This window comes from Sturnus vulgaris, chromosome 24 (assembly GCF_052056855.1).
Source record: "Sturnus vulgaris isolate bStuVul1 chromosome 24, bStuVul1.hap1, whole genome shotgun sequence".
Classification (NCBI taxonomy): Eukaryota; Metazoa; Chordata; class Aves; order Passeriformes; family Sturnidae; genus Sturnus; species Sturnus vulgaris.
Window position 1 is genome coordinate 4,677,417 of NC_142266.1, and position 16,223 is coordinate 4,693,639.

The window sequence follows — 16,223 nt, forward strand, 5'->3', positions numbered from 1 at the left end:
GCAGGTAGAACACATCACTCCTCTGCTTCACGCTTTCAGAGCTGCCAATGCAAAGGAAACAAGGTTTTGGAACATCAGGCTGCATTTACAACCCTACCAAAAGTTTGAGAGAGAGTCAGCAAAGAAATCCAAGTTACACTGAGATGACAACACTGTCTCCCATTTCCTAGCAGGAACAGTTAAGTTGTTTCCAGGTCACTCAGCATTAGTTGCTTATAAAGAAACAAAGAAAATCAAAGTAACTTCTTTACAGCAGTGGTTCTTCAGCATCATCCAATTAATAGTAGAGTGATAAATGCATTTGACACGCAATCTCTGAGTGACACTGGTTCTAGGATTCCTGCATAATGTGGACAAGTGGAAATGGCCTCAAGGCTTAGAGTGGACATTAGTGAAAATTTCTTCACTGAAAGGGTTGTCCAGCCCTGTCACAGTCGCCCAGGGCAGTGGTGGAGTCCCTGTCCCTTCTTATTTACCAGAGAGATCTACCAGCCATGTGGATGTGGCTCCTGCTGGGCTGGGGCCTTGTCCTGAGTCCCAGGAGCCGTGTCTGGGATTTTGATGGCCAGATCCCCTCGGAGCAGCCATGCAGGAGCTCCCGGGGTGCTGAGAGCATCCTGAGGGGAGCCCGGTTTGAACCACAAGTCCTGGGGGCTTTTGAGTTTGGGGCTGTTTGACTGGGGGGCTTCTTCATGCTTTTGATTTTGTTGCTTGGTGACTCTGGGGCTTTTTGAGTCTGGGTGCCTTTGAGTCTTGTGGTTTTGCTTTGGCTCCATCCACCCGAGCTTGTCCCCTAATTTACCCTTGGCCTTCTTTTTGTCCTTTTTGTCCTGGCTCCAGGCTGCCTTTTGTCTCTTCTGCCCTCGCAGGCTCTTGCTCGCCTTCACCTCTGTCCCATCTCCCTGTGTCTCTGCCTCCAGACTCCTGCTTTGTCCCCGTGTTCCTGCCTGAGCCACCTGCATCCCACCCTGCCCGCCCCCGACCCAGCCCACGCTGCCTCCCGATCCTCCAAGTGCCCCTGTCCAGGCTCCCACACCTCCTGCCCGAGCACCGCTCACCCACCGCGTGTCCGGCCGTCCCCAGGCGGGCAGCGAGCACATCCCGCGTGCTGTGGACATCGATGGCACTTCCCGAGCTGCTGCTGGCAACTCCCGCTTTTTGTCTCTGTCTTCCTCTCTCTCTCTCTACACTCCTTTTCCATTTTCCATTTCCTTCTCTGTCTTTCCTTTTTCGTAGGGTAACTTAATTTATTGCTTATTTTTTCATTATCAATAAACGGTTTTGAGATACACGGTTATTTCAGTTGACTTAATTTCCTTCCAGACCATCTATTTTTAAAAGAATCCCTTGCTGTTCCCCACAGTGGAAAACAACAGGCTTCCTGCAGGACCCACGCCAGAGTCCAGTGTCCTGGAGATGGGGGAGCCCTAGCCCTGCCCCAGCAGAGACAGCAACACCAAGATTTAATGAGAATGAAAGTGAAACTCAAAATTGAGCCATTTCTTGTAAATGACCGGTCCTGACATTTCCTCTTGGGATCTTTCCTGCAGCACTTTGACACTCAGAGCACAATAAGCATAGGACAGGTTGATGGTGTGGGGTGCTGGGTCCAATGGTGGGTGTTTGGGGACAGCACCCTTTCTCTGAGAGGGGGACAATAACGGGGTGCTGCTCACCTTGCTTAGAGAGAAAGATAAGCTGGAATTGAGTTACAGGCTGTGGGATGCACCTGCAGAATGCCATGGCAGCAAAGAGAAGATTATCTCCTCCGACCTTGGGAAGAAATGCCATTGGGGATGCCCTAGGGAGAGAAGTACACTCGAATCTGCCAGACCCCTGCACTGCATCTGATCACCCTAGAGAAGGTCATCAATAAAGTGTTGTTGATGTGGCAATGTCTGATAGGTCACTTAGTGAAAAAAAAAATATAAGGAAATAGTAGATCTTGCAGACGGGTATAAAACCACCTCCTTTCTCTCAATGAATGTCCCAGTATCCCTGTGGGTCTGAGTCTCTGCCTCCTTCGTTCACACATCAGAGGAGGAGCCAGGTAACCCAGAGCCAGGCAGGAGCCTGGGTGGGGTCTGAGGAGTCTCTGTATTTATGGGGTCTCCTGGGTGGGAGAGGGGTTGCTGAGGGTGATCATGGAGGGCAGAAAAGCCCCACTGACCCCACCTGCCTGCCTTGTTCTTGCTTCCCAAGGGATCAGGACTAGAGCAGACTCATCACAGCTCTCGCTCCCACCCAGCTCACCACGGGTAAGTTGGGTGGCTCGGCGGGACAGATTGGGGGGGGCACGGGGACCCTGGGGTTCGCCCCTTCTCCCCTCTCCTGCTGGGAGTCTGCAGGGCTGAAGGAGGGTGGGGTTGGGAGAGCTGCTGCTGCCACGGGCCCCTGTCCTACCCAGCACAGGGCACTGGGCTCCTGCCAGGAGGAGCTTTAGTGTCCACACTCCTGCTCTTCTGCCATTTTCCTTCTTAGATTCCAAAGACATCGGCATTGCAGTTGCTGTTGGAATTGTCATAGGAGCTGTAGTCATAGGTGAGCGTCTGGCACGGGATGAGCTGTGCTTTTGGGGAGGCCGGTTCTGGTGTTGGTGGCAGGGGAAGATGTGGGTCACAGAGAGCACCCTGATGTTGTGCTGTCCTCCCTGCAGCAGCAGCAGGTGGTATGCCAGTGGCCCTCAGTGCCATGTCAGTTAGCAAGACCAAGGTTCTTGCCGTCACTTTCACAATCGGTGAGTGGGGAGGGCAGGGGAGCTGGGCTGTGCTGGCAGGTAACACAGGGTTCCTCCAAACACAGCGTTCCCCCAGGCTTCCTCTAAAGACCAACCAGTTCTTTATCTTCTCACTGGTTGAAATCTTCCCAAACTATGGGGTAGGGATCAATCCCCAATGTGGTGGGAAGAGCCAGAACCTGCTGGAGGAGGGGTCAAGGCTGAAGGCACCAGGGGTGTGCAGGCAGGTGCCTGCTCGTTGGCAAGAACTGCTGTGTCCACTGGCAGCACTGGCCAGAAGCATAAAGGGGGAGCAGAAAGGGGCTTGGATGTGCTCAGGGAGCAGAGCTTGCTGCAGGCCAAATCTCTGGCACAGTCCATGGAGACCCTTGACTCTCCCTGCCTAGGAGAAGCCATTGACTGCCTCTGCCTCATACTTGTCCCTCAGCAGGCAGCCTCAATGCTCCTGGAACATCACTCTTCTGTCTTTGCAGGGGCAAAAAGTATCGCCCGATCTGCCTGTTGAGCAGCAGCCGACTGTACAACTACCTATGATCCATGCAATAGAATAAAAGCAAGATTCCTTCCTTCCACCCTGATTCTTCAAATGGCAGGTGCTGGAAAGCCCCATCCCACCCACAGCTTCAGCTTCAAATGGTTTGGAAAAATTTTAGTCATAAAATAATTTTAAACAATAAATGAACAGTGCTGGCATATCTGTGTGGGGGTGCTTGGTGTGTGTCGTGGTTCAGGTACCTGCCCTGCACCTGGAGATTTGCCATGCTCCAGGAAGGAATGACAGCAGACAGTGTTTCCAGCCTTGCTGCCTGTCCCTCTGCACAGCGAGGCCATATGGGCAGTGGCTTTACCTGGGCAGCACTGGGCAGAGGCCAAGGATGGGACTGGGCAGGAGGTGCTCCCATAGACCCTGCACAACTTCTGGCTTCACCATGGCCACCGGCTCCCATCCAGGCATTGGATGACTTCGTTATAAACTAGCTTGCACGGCTTTTGCTTTTACTATTAAACTGTTTCTTTCAACCCACGAGTTTTCTGGCTTTTACCCTTCCACTCTCTCCCTGATCCCGATGGGAGATGGAGGGGTAGGGGTGATGAACAAACGGCTGTGAGGTGCTTGGGGCCGGCTGGGGTTAAGCTACAACAGCCACCAGGGCTCCCAACAGGGCTCTGTTTTGGCTGCCGTGCCGTGACCCCCCAGTACAAACCGGGACCCTCGCAGTTGTCTGCCGTGACCCCACACTCTGGAACCCCCCGGTAGCCCGGCTGGGATCCCCACCTCTGTCCCGTGCCCCCCTTGCTGTATCTGACCCCCGAATAAAGACTCACGCTCAGCCCTCTGCCTCCTTCCTGGGCGTGGCTGCGACGGGGCGGTCCCGGGGCGAGCATCGGGACCGTTCCGGTCCAGCGGGCACTGCGGGCAGGTGAGCAGCGCTGCGGGCAGGTGAGCAGCGCTGCGGGCAGGTGAGCAATGCTGCGGGCAGGTGGGCAACGCTGCGGGCAGGTGAGCAACGCTGCGGGCAGGTGAGCATCATGGGCAGCACGGGCAGCGCTGCTCCCTTCCCTCTTCCACCTTCCCTGTCGTTCTCCTCTTCGTTTTCCTTTTCCTCTTCCCCTTCTCCCTCCTGCCCTCCTGCCTTTTTCCCTTAGCCCTGAGACACAGAGGCAAAGGAGCTGCCACGGGAGCAGTTCCCGAGCAGGTAAAGGTCTGGCACTCGGGTTCACTGCCAGACTGGAGGCTGTGAGTGCTGGGGCCAGAGAGACTCAGGATGCTGCTGTGAGGGAGGAGCAGCACTGGCCTGGAGCTGCAGGTTTCTCTCTTGGTGCCAAAATTGGGCTGACATCGATCCTACCATCGCTTGCTGTAGGAAAAAGTCTGGCAAGATGTCCAAGAAGAAGCCAGCTCCGGATGAGGAGCCTAAGAAGGAGACAATTTTAAATGAGGAACCTGGGGAGGAGACAACTCCTGGTGATGAGCCCAAGGAGGAAATTTCAGATGAAGAATCCAAGGATGAGACAAATCCTGGTGACAAACCCAAGGATGAGCCTGGTGACAGTCCCAACGGTGGTCCTGCTAACAGTCCCAAGGATGGGAATAGTTTAGGTAAAGTGGAGGGGAAGTTTAGGTTAGATATCAGGAAAAAAATTCTTCACTGAAAGACTGATTGGGCACTGGAATCGTCTGCCCAGGAAGGAGGTAGAGTCACTGTGTGTGGATGTGTTTAAAAAAGGACTGGATGTGGCACACAGTGCCATGGTTTAGTTGATGAGGAGGTGTTAGGTCATAGGCTGGACTTGATGATTTCAAAGATCTTTTCCAACCTAGCTCCTTCTATCATTCTTTGTGACTTCCCAAGAGAAGCCAAGCAGATGCCTGATCCCAAGATGTCTGCCAGGCAGCCTGGTAGGCACTGGGAAGCCCCAGCAGTTTGGCCACCCTCTGAAGAGCTGGGGATGTGCTGGAGTGATAGGTGTCCTGAAAGCAACGCTGCAGTGAGGTTATTGTGGTGGTGGGTGTGCAGTCAGGGCCCAGGTACCTGCCAAGTGCCTTGGGATGTGCTGTGCTGCAGGAAGGGATTGCAGTGGGCAGTGTTTCCAGCCCTGCTCCCTGTCCCCCTGCACAGGGAGGGACTACGAAGGCAGCGAGTGAGTTTGTTGTGAACTCTGATTCATCTTGTGCTGGTGGCAGGTGACAGACTGGGCTGCCATGTGCCCTGTGCCCTGTGTCCTGTGCTGTTCCGCTATGGAGGGTGTGGCGTGACAGGGCAGGGCAGGGCAGGGCAGGGCAGGGCAGGGTGGGTGGGCACTCCGGGGTGTGCCCCTTCTCCTTTTCCCTCCCACCCTGGGAGACAGTGGGACCCATCCCACCAGTGGCCTTTTCCCAGGGGTCTTCAGGGGCCGGATGAAGGCAGGGGGAGGCTGGAGCAGCTGCTGCTGGCTCTGGAATCCTGCTCTGTCTGGCAAAGAGTGCTCTGCATTGCTCAGGGGAGCTTTGCTGTCCATGCTCCTGTTCTACCTGCCCTTCTGCCATTTTCCTTTTCAGGGAAGACATTAATTGGAACTGCCATTGGAGCCACAGTGGGAGCAGGTGAGGATCTGGCACTGGAAGAGCAGTGCTCAGGTTCACTGCCTGGTCCCAGCTCCGTGTGCCTGGGCTGGGGGCTTCAAGTACCAGGGCTGGGGAGAGTTGGGGTGCAGGTGGGATGGAGGGAAGGAGCAGCACTGGCCACTGCCGGGAATTCTGTCTGCCCCCGCTGCTGCAGCCCTGCACACTGCTCCTCTCCTGCTGCCCATGGGTGTCCCCACACCTGCACCTCCAGCCCTCGCTCCCCACTCTGGTCCCTGGGTGCTTTTGGGGAGGCCGGTTCTGGTGCTGGTGGGAGGGGGAGATGTGGGTCACAGAGAGCACCGTAACACTGCTCTGTCCTCCCTGCAGGAGTGGCACTGGTTGGCATCCCATTGATTATCAGTGCAGCGGGCTTCACAGGAGCCGGCATCGCCGCTGGCTCCCTCGCTGCCAAGATGATGTCGGCAGCTGCCATCGCCAACGGTGGAGTGTAGAGAGCCTGGTGCAGGAATGGCTAGAAGAGAGAGGCCATAGTCAGATCAATTTAGTCAGGCTGACAAAGCAGGCCTCAGCCTCAAAGGCACAGTAAAAGGGAAGGCACGTAGGATTGTGATAAGATGAACAAAGACAGACTGTAAAAGAAGAACTAGAAGAACTCTGTTAGCCATGAAATTGCAAAAGTGTAGCTATAAACTTAGCCAATCAGCATAGTGACGCATATGGCAAGGCAACCAATGATGAGCTTAGCTTTTGCAATATGCATGAGCTAATTAAGCACTGTATTTAATCACCACTCTAATTATCAATAAACGAGACTTTGCAGATGACCGAATTGGTGTCCGTGTCTCCCTTCTCCGACAGTGGAGGAGTGCCTGCTGGCAGCCTCGTGTCTGTGCTGCAGTCGGTCGGTGAGTGGGGAGGGCAGGGGAGCTGGGCTTCATCTCCATGGCAGAGAACACAGGATTGTACCCAGGGCTTGCTCTAGAACCAAACCAGCCCTTTAACTGCTCACGGGTCTGAATTGCTCCAAACTCTCTGCGTTCTTGGCTGGCTGTGTCCAGCGCTCGGTCCCTCAGCAGGCAGCCTCGATGCTCCTGGGACTTCACTCCTCGTTCTGTCTTTGCAGGAGCTGCAGGTTTCTCTCCTCCTACCCAGGCTCGGCTGACAACTGGGATGAGCACGGTTGGTGCAGTATTGGGTGCCTGGCTGTCCAAGTAACCTACAAATGACAAATCTGAAAAAACCGATAAAAATCCAAGTGACAAACCTGGGAAAAAGTAACTCAGGTGACGAACATGAGGAGGAGAAAACTCCAGATGAGGAATCCAGGAGGAGCCAAGCAGGTGCCTGATCCCAAGGCTGGTGAAACTTGGCAGGTCCTGGTAAACCCCCAGAACCCCTCAGGGCTTTGCCTCCCCTTTTAAAAGCTGTGAATTCGCTTGAGCAGTTCAATAAATGTGTTTTTCCTACAACAGAAATGGTGTTTCTGTGTTGCTGCAGCTCTTGGGTGCTGGTGGCATCAGAGGGTGACAGAGCACAGGGGATGTTCAGGCCCCAGGACTGATGTGCTCACTGATGGTGCCCCCAGTTCCCCTGCACTCAGTTTGGGGCAGGTGTGTAATTACAGCCCATGCCAGAGGAACAAAACCGAGTGTGAATGGGAACACCATGTGGGAACCACCAGGTGTTGCTGTGTAGGTGATCAGCTGCAATTTTAACCATCTCTTAAAAACTACTGAGCCCTCCTTACATGAAATCTGTGAGATTCTGCTTTTAAACTGTGTATTGGTTTTACAAACTACTTTTAGATTCCAACTTCATACAGGAAAGGATGATGCATGCACTCTTTAATAAGTTTAAACGGTTTTAATCACTTTTCCAGAATGCAGGTATGATTGAAACAAAAACTATTTTGAGGGTCTCAATAATTCACTTTTTAATACCATCCATTGAACTCTATGAACTCTTGTATAAGAAAATGTCTGTTTAATATAGGTTGTGATGCACTGGTGACCTAGTTACATCTTCTGAAGGAACACTTTGCAGTTATACAGCACCTTTCATCACAGGCCTGAAAAGCATCCTGTAGAATTCTGCCTCATAATGCCCAAACGAGGCAGAAAAGCCTGGCCAATTTACACGGGGTACAAGCCAGGTACAGATTGGAAGGGACGAGACATGAGGTGTCATCGATCCTCAGGACTGATGGCAAGTGTGGGCTGGGACTGGGGGATGAGTTGGTGCCTTGGCTGGGGAGAAAGTTCAGGTAACATCACCCTCACCCTTCTCTCCAAAGCTGCAGCCTGGCTCCCTGCAGCTCAAAAAGACCTTTGCAAATTGCCCTAGCTGTTAGTGTATAAATCTGCAGAAGAGAGGATAAAAAGCCCAGGACTGGCAGGCCCAAGCTCCTCTGCTGACATATCCAAAGGCTGACTAAGACAACCGAGCTGGGGTGTGTGGCTTGTGCTGCCCACATCCACTTGGATCCTCCAAGACTAAAACCGTGTGCTTGGGATTCATTTTGAGATTTGGGGTGTAAAGCTCTGTCCAGCTTCGCTGTTTCATTGTCAGAAATTCCCTTCTCCCACCTGGCAGGTGAAACTCAGGTACCGCAGGGCTTGTTTCTTTAATAAATGCTGAATGTCTGCTACAAATCCATCAGCTTAGGGAATGTGATGTCCACTGGACATTCCAGAGGAATCCAAGCTGCCCAAGTTCCTTTGAGCCTTTTATGACTTTGAAAACCATTCTGCATCTGTGCAACACTCCCTGGAGCAGAGCCAGCAGCGGTGCCAGTGGCTGAGCATCAAGGACCTCCTGAGTGAGATGTTTTGAATATAAAACCACGAATCTGAGGGACTTCATATTTATATTAGTGTTTTGCCATATACCATCCATTACCTGCCTCCTCAAAGCACCTTCCCAGCACCCTGTAACAGCTCGTGTGTCACTTGCTCTTCCTGGCACTTCCTCCCGCGGCGCCCGCCTCTCCCTCCCAACCCTACATACTTCTTCATATGCCCATATGGAGCCGGCCGGCCTTATGGAATGTTAAGAAGTATGTATTTTTGGGCTGGGACCCCCACGCCGGGAGCCCCCACGGCCAGCACCGTCCAGACGGCTCCTCCGGAGAGACGATGCGTCCCTGGGGCTGTTAAAAAGGAACCAGATCAACTTGCAACTGGATTTGGTCCCCTTCAACCAGCTGCAGCGGCGCATGAGCTACGGCACCCGCTGCCCCTCGCCGCTGCCGCCGGGCTGCCCTGGACGGGCTCGGGCTGAGCACTGGGTGTGGGGAGAAACGGGGATGCACAGTGGGGCTTTGGCTTGTTTTTGAGGCTGCCCGTTGCAGGGGAAATTCTTGTGCGTGCTTGATAAGAGCCAGAGAGTTTAATCGGTCAAAAACTTGTGGGAGACGCCCCGTGGAAGCCACAGGAGCCCTGGCACAGCCTCAGGAACCCCCAGCCCGGCGCGTCCTTCCCCGTCAGCTCCCGCACCTCCCGTGCCGGGCGGTCGGGGCGAAAGGGCTCCCTGGGGGACACCCCCAGGGTCTGACCCCCGAGGACAGAAGAGCCCCAGCCCTGGTCTGGCAGAGACGGCAACATCAAGACTGAATGAGAAAGTGAAACTCAGCGAGCGGTTGCAGCACATCTCGAATTTCAGAAGACCGTGCCATTCCTGGCGGGACCTTGCCGGCCACTCTTGGCTCCTCAGAGAACAAGAGACCCACAAATGGTCCCGCGGTGGCTGTTTGGGAACAGCACCCTTTATCTGTGGGGGGACAATAACGGGGAACTGCTTACCTCGCTGCACCGGAGGAGGAGCAGCAACCGAGCCCTGGACAGGGCAGGAGGCTGAGCTGGGACTGAGGGGTCTCTTCTTGTGAAGAGAGGGGACTGGGGTCTCCTGGGTCGGAGAGGGGTGGTTGGGGGAACCACGCAGGGCAGCAAAGCCCCACTGACCCCCTTGCCTGCCTTGTTCTTGCTTCCCAAGGGACAAGGACTAGAGCAGATTGATTGCAGCTCTCGCTCCCTCCCAGCCCACCATGGGTAAGTTGGTACCTCAGGGGGTTGGGGCACAGGATCTCCAGTGGGATAGATCGGGGGGGAACGGGGACCCTGGGGTTCGCCCCTTCTCCCCTCTCCTTCTGGGAGTCTGCAGGGCTGAAGGAGGGTGGGGTTGGGAGAGCTGCTGCTGCCACTGAGCCCCTGCCCAGCACAGGGCACTGGGCTCCTGCCAGGAGGAGCTTTAGTACCCACACTCCTGCTCTTCTGCCATTTTCCTTCTTAGATTCCAAAGGCATCGGCATTGCATTCGCCGTTGGAATTGTCATAGGAGCTGTAGTCATAGGTGAGCGTCTGGCACGAGATCAGCTGTGCTGGGCTCCACTGGTGATGCTGCTGAGAGGGAAGGGGCAGCACTGGCCACTGCCGGGAATTCTGCCTGTCCCCACTGCTGCAGCCCTGCACACTGCTCCTCTCCTGCTGCCCATGGGTGTCCCCACACCTGCACCCTCTGTCCTCGCTCCCCCGCTCTGGTCCCTGGGTTCTTTTGGGGAGGCCGGTTCTGGTGCTGGTGGCAGGGGGAGATGTGGGTCACAGAGAGCACCCTAACACTGCTCTGTCCTCCCTGCAGCAGCAGGAGGTGGTGTGCCGATGGCTCTCTGTGCAGTGGCAGCCACTAAGACCACGGCTCTTGCCTTCTCTTTGGTGGTCGGTGAGTGAGGAGGGCGGGGGAGCTGGGCTGTGCTGGGGGGAACACAGGGTTGTACCCTGCGCTTACTCTGAAGCCAAAGCAGCCCTGTAACTCCTCACTGGTCTGAATGTGCCCAAAAGGTGGGAAAGGGAGAAATCACCAACATGGTCGGAGGAGCTGGGGTAAGGGTCAAAGCTGATGGCATCCTGGGCTGTGCAGGCGGGTGTCTGCTGTGTGGCAACAACTCCTGTGTCCACTGGAAGCACTGGCCAGAGACAGAAAAGGAGAGCAGAAGGGGCTTGGATGTGCTCAGGGAGCAGAGCTTGCTGCAGGCCAATTCTCTGGCCAGACTGAGGAGACCCTTAGTGGAGAGGCATTGCTGGCAGTCCCTGCCTCGGCTTGTCCATGAGCAGGCAGCTTCGATGCTTCTGGGACATGACACTCTGTCTTTATAGGAGGAAAACAAAAGGCCTGATTGTGCCCTGCAAGCAGCAGCAGACACCATGCTGTCCTTTGAAAGAGCTCCTGGTGACCACTGCCAATGAACAGAAACACATTTCCTTCCTTCCAAGCAGCCTGATTTGTGTCTTGCCACTGCGGGAACTTGTAAACCCCCACTGTCCCACAGCTGCCCCTTTCAAAAATTTTGGACTACCTTGGGCAATAAATGGTTTGAAAGGTTTAATAAAAGTGCATTACTGGTGTTGTGTATGTGGTGGTGCTTGGGGTGTGTCGTGGCTCATTTACCTGCCCCACACCTGGGGATTTGCTGTGCTCCAGGAAGGGATTGCAGCAGGCAGTGTTTCCAGCCTTGCTCCCTGTCCCCCTGCACAGCGAGGGGCTGGCTCCCACTGAACCCTGACAGTCCTGGCAGTCCCTGGGACCCCGGCACTGCTACAGCAAATCCTCACGGCAGCATCAAACTGCACTGCAGGGCCGGCAGAGCCCGAAGAGTGAAGTGAGTGCATCTCTGCAGCCTCGGGCTCAGGACAGCCACTCAGTTTGATTTGGGGTGGGACAGGGATGCAGGTCCAGCCAGACGTGCTCTGCCTCACTGCTCCTGCTGGGCTGGGGCCTTGTCCTGAGTCCTGGGAGCCGTGTCTGGGATTTTGATGGCCAGATCCCCTCGGAGCAGCCATGCAGGAGCTCCCGGGGTGTTGAGAGCATCCTGAGGGGAGCCCGGTTTGAACCACAAGTCCTGGGGGCTTTTGAGTTTGGGGCTGTTTGACTGGGGGGCTTCTTCATGCTTTTGATTTTGTTGCTTGGTGACTCTGGGGCTTTTTGAGTCTGGGTGCCTTTGAGTCTTGTGGTTTTGCTTTGGCTCCATCCACCCGAGCTTGTCCCCTAATTTACCCTTGGCCTTCTTTTTGTCCTTTTTGTCCTGGCTCCAGGCTGCCTTTTGTCTCTTCTGCCCTCGCAGGCTCTTGCTCGCCTTCACCTCTGTCCCATCTCCCTGTGTCTCTGCCTCCAGACTCCTGCTTTGTCCCCCACCGTGTTCCTGCCTGAGCCACCTGCATCCCACCCTGCCCGCCCCCGACCCAGCCCACGCTGCCTCCCGATCCTCCAAGTGCCCCTGTCCAGGCTCCCACACCTCCTGCCCGAGCACCGCTCACCCACCGCGTGTCCGGCCGTCCCCAGGCGGGCAGCGAGCACATCCCGCGTGCTGTGGACATCGATGGCACTTCCCGAGCTGCTGCTGGCAACTCCCGCTTTTTGTCTTTATCTTCCTCTCTCTCACCCTCTCCCCCCACAGTCCTTTGACGTTTTCCTTTCTCATTCCCTATATTTTTATTTTTTTAGGGTAACTTCTTTTTTTGTTTGTTTTTTCGTTATGAATAAATGGTTTTCAGATACATGGTTATTTCGGTTGAAATAACTCCTTCTCTGTCTTTTCTTTTTAGTGGAGTAACTTGGGTGTTTTTTTGGTTTTTCATTATCAATAATCGGTTTTCAGATACACTGTTATTTCGGTTGACTTAATGTCCTTCCAGACCATCCATTTTGTTATAAATGAGAGACAAAAGTCTCGATATTCAGCAAAATTTAGATTGCTTTATTTGATATAGAAAGAGCAAGCAGCGTGATGGGGAACGTGAGGGATCACCACCCACTCCACGCTCCACCCAACCTCGGTTTGCAGCCTCTTCTTATACTGTGGTTTCTCATTGTAATCAATAGTTTTTGGGTTTTTTGTCATAAGCAGTGGTGGTTGAATAAACATCCTTACACAAATTCACAAAGCCTTTGGGTGATGATCAGTCACAGATAGCCATCTGGTCCTTGTAGATGACCACCAGAGAAGTTCTGGAAGTCTGGTCCTTGAGATAAGCAGTATTGATCAGGCAAAGGCAGGAATGGCTACTGGGAAGTCTGATTTTGCAAGCTGGTAGCCGACACAACTTATTTGGAAAACTTAACATAATATAACAAAATATAACGTAACATAACATAATGTACCATATCAAGGTGATTTTAAACAGAGTGATTTAATCATATAATTTCCTTTATCTAGTGTCCATGCTTTATTTCAGATCTTAGTATTCTGGTTTATACAAACCCCAATGCTTTTGTGATTAACACGAATCTTTTATCAATTATCACAATTTTTAAAAGAATTCCTTGCTTTTCCCCACAGTGGAAAACAACAGGCTTCCTGCAGGACCCACGCCAGAGTCCAGTGTCCTGGAGATGGGGGAGCCCTAGCCCTGCCCCAGCAGAGACAGCAACACCAAGATTTAATGAGAATGAAAGTGAAACTCAAAATTGAGCCATTTCTTGTAAATGACCGGTCCTGACATTTCCTCTTGGGATCTTTCCTGCAGCACTTTGACTCTCAGAGCACAATAAGCATAGGACAGGTTGATGGTGTGGGGTGCTGGGTCCAATGGTGGGTGTTTGGGGACAGCACCCTTTCTCTGAGAAGGGGACAATAACGGGGTGCTGCTCACCTTGCTTAGAGAGAAAGATAAGCTGGAATTGAGTTACAGGCTGTGGGATGCACCTGCAGAATGCCATGGCAGCACAGAGAAACTTATCTCCCCTGACTTTGGCGATACCATAGGGGAAGAAGTCCACTGGAATCTGCCAGACCCCTGCACAGCATCTGATCAACATATAGCACGACTTTCTTAAAGTGTTGTTGACGTGGCAGTGTCTGATAGGTCACTTAGTGAGTAAAACCATATAAGGAAATAGTGAGTCTTGCAGAACGGTATAAAACCAGCTCCACTCTCAGTTAATACCTCAGTATCTGAGTATCTGCCTCCTTCGTTCATACACCAGAGGAGGAACCAGGTAACCCAGGGCCAGGCAGGAGCCTGAGTGGGTACTGAGTGGTTTCTGCTTTTACGGGGTGTTCTGGGTGGGAGAAGAGTGGCTGGGGGTGATCATGGAGGGCAGCAAAGCTCCACTGACCTCCCCCTTGCCTGCCTTGTTCTTGCTTCCCAAGGGACCGCCCTAGAGCAGAGTCATGGCAGCTGTTGTTCCCGTCCTGACCACCATGAGTAAGTTGGGTGACCCGTGGGGTTGAGGGCACAGGACCTGCAGCTGGACAGATGGGGGGGGGCACAGGGACCCTGGGGTTTGTCCCTTCTCCCCTCCCCTGCTGGGCGTCTGCAGGGCTGAAGGAGGGTGGGGCTGGGAGAGCTGCTGCTGCCACCGGGCCCCTGCCCTGCCCAGCACAGGGCTCCAGCTGGGAGGAGATTTAGTGCCCACACTCCAACCCTTCTATCGTTTTCCTTCTTAGGCTTTGCTTCACTTGCTGGTGTATTCGTTGCGGGATGCATCGTAGGAGCAGTAATTGTTGGTGAGACTTTGGCACGGGATGAGATGTGTTGGGCTTCACTGGTGATGCTGCTGAGAGGGAAGGGGCAGCACTGGCCACTGCCTGGAATTCTGCCTGTCCCCACTGCTACTGCCCTGCACACTGCTCCTCTCCTGCTGCCCATGGGTGTCCCCACACCTGCACCCTCTGTCCTCGCTCCCCCACTCTGGTCCCTGGGTACTTTTGGGGAGGCCGGTTCTGGTGCTGGTGGCAGGGGGAGATGTGGGTCACAGAGAGCACCCTAACACTGCTCTGTCCTCCCTGCAGCACTGGTAATGAAACAGAAGTTGGTTATCCGTCTTGACCGCAATGGTTTATATATAGGCACAGGTGAGTGGGGAGGGCAGGGAGCTGGGCTGTGCTGGGAGGGAACACGGGGCTGTACCCTGGGTTTACTCTGAAGCCCAACCAACCCTTTAACTCCTCTGTGGTCTGAATGTGCCCGAATTGGAGGGAAAGGGATCAATCCCAATGTGATGGGAAGAGTCAGGAACTGCTGGGGTAGGGGTCAAGGGTGGGGGCATCAGGGCTGTGCAGGCGGGTGTCTGCTGTGTGGCAACAACTCCTGTGTCCACTGGAAGCACTGGCCAGAGACAGAAAAGGGGAGCAGAAGGGGCTTGGATGTGCTCAGGGAGCAGAGCTTGCTGCAGGCCAATTCTCTGGCCAGACTGAGGAGACCCTTGGTGGAGAGGCATTGCTGGCAGTCCCTGCCTCGGCTTGTCCATGAGCAGGCAGCTTCGATGCTTCTGGGACATGACACTCTGTCTTTATAGGGGACAACGCAAAGGATGATGATCACAGTAGCAGCCCATGCTATGCTGTTGAGAAGAAGAACTGCTGACCACTGCCACTGAACAGAAGCACATTTCCTTGCTTGCAAGGAGCCTGACTCATGCCTTCCCACTCCAGGAACTGGAAGTCCCTCCCTGGCGCCCAGCTGCCCCTTTAACAGATTTGGATAACCTTGAGCAAAAAATGCTCTGAAAATTTTAATAAAAGTGCATTACTGGTGTTGTGTATGTGGTGGTGCTTGGTGTGTGTTGTGGCTCAGGTACCTGCCCTGCACCTGGGGATTTGCCGTCCTCCAGGAAGGGATTGTGTTGAGTGCAACGGCGCAGTGTCTGAGACAGAAGATGCTACGCTCTATAATCCATGTGACGAAAAGCCTTTATTCAGGTCTGACCTCGCTTTATATACCCCTTTTAATGTTCCCGGGTAAGCGTCTGTGATTGGCTCCCAGATTGGCTGCTCAGCCCTCTGACAAATAGCTCTCTGCAGCCAGGGCTGGAACTCATTGCATTAAATCCTTGTCTGTCTCCAATTTTGGACTATCTCTGTTCTTTGGGGGCCTGCCTTCCAAGCCAGGCTGCCTCTCCTGTTCATGGTTAGATTAACTGCCCAGTACAAGCCAGCTTGCACTGTGACAGGATTGCAGCAGGCAGTGTTTCCAGCCTTGCTCCCTGTCCCCCTGCACAGCGAGGGGCTGGCTCCCACTGAACCCTGACAGTCCTGGCAGTCCCTGGGACCCCGGCACTGCTACAGCAAATCCTCACGGCAGCATCAAACTGCACTGCAGGGCCGGCAGAGCCCGAAGAGTGAAGTGAGTGCATCTCTGCAGCCTCGGGCTCAGGACAGCCACTCAGTTTGATTTGGGGTGGGACAGGGATGCAGGTCCTGCCAGACGTGCTCTGCCTCACTGCTCCTGCTGGGCTGGGGCCTTGTCCTGAGTCCCGGGAGCCGTGTCTGGGATTTTGATGGCCAGATCCCCTGGGAGCAGCCATGCAGGAGCTCCCGGGGTGCTGAGAGCATCCTGAGGGGAGCCCGGTTTGAACCACAAGTCCTGGGGGCTTTTGAGTTTGGGGCTGTTTGACTGGGGGGCTTCTTTATGCTTTTGATTTTGTTGC

At 54.1% G+C, this 16,223-nt stretch overlaps 1 protein-coding gene and 1 long non-coding RNA gene across 7 annotated transcripts; both read left to right on the forward strand.

Annotated features, from left to right (window-relative positions):
• The first annotated feature begins 543 nt into the window (after positions 1–543).
• On the forward strand, positions 544–7,279 carry LOC148221293 (uncharacterized). 4 transcript variants are annotated; one of them, XR_015808293.1, is made up of 9 exons: positions 552–2,050; positions 2,203–2,258; positions 2,482–2,541; positions 2,657–2,737; positions 3,211–4,258; positions 4,603–4,838; positions 5,778–5,822; positions 6,171–6,709; positions 6,928–7,279. XR_015808293.1 is itself a non-coding variant. In XM_088178294.1 (4 exons), exons 1-4 carry the CDS (start codon positions 4,206–4,208, stop codon positions 6,293–6,295), a joined length of 459 nt encoding a protein of 152 aa, XP_088034420.1. In that variant the 5' UTR covers positions 4,105–4,205; the 3' UTR covers positions 6,296–6,629. The 4 variants fall into 4 exon arrangements, 2 of the variants coding, with proteins under 2 accessions (XP_088034420.1, XP_088034421.1); XR_015808294.1 differs by lacking the exons at positions 2,657–2,737; positions 6,171–6,709; positions 6,928–7,279 and having other exon boundaries at positions 544–2,050; positions 5,778–6,141; XM_088178294.1 differs by lacking the exons at positions 552–2,050; positions 2,203–2,258; positions 2,482–2,541; positions 2,657–2,737; positions 6,928–7,279 and having other exon boundaries at positions 4,105–4,258; positions 6,171–6,629.
• Positions 7,280–9,084: 1,805 nt separating this feature from the next.
• On the forward strand, positions 9,085–15,338 carry LOC148221294 (uncharacterized). Of its 3 annotated transcripts, XR_015808305.1 has the most exons (8): positions 9,136–9,850; positions 10,092–10,151; positions 10,437–10,517; positions 10,952–11,454; positions 13,132–13,790; positions 13,945–13,999; positions 14,242–14,649; positions 15,093–15,338. It is a non-coding gene; the product is annotated as an uncharacterized LOC148221294 (long non-coding RNA). The 3 variants fall into 3 exon arrangements; XR_015808306.1 differs by having other exon boundaries at positions 9,085–9,850; positions 10,952–13,821; XR_015808304.1 differs by having other exon boundaries at positions 9,090–9,850; positions 10,952–13,790.
• Positions 15,339–16,223: the final 885 nt, after the last annotated feature.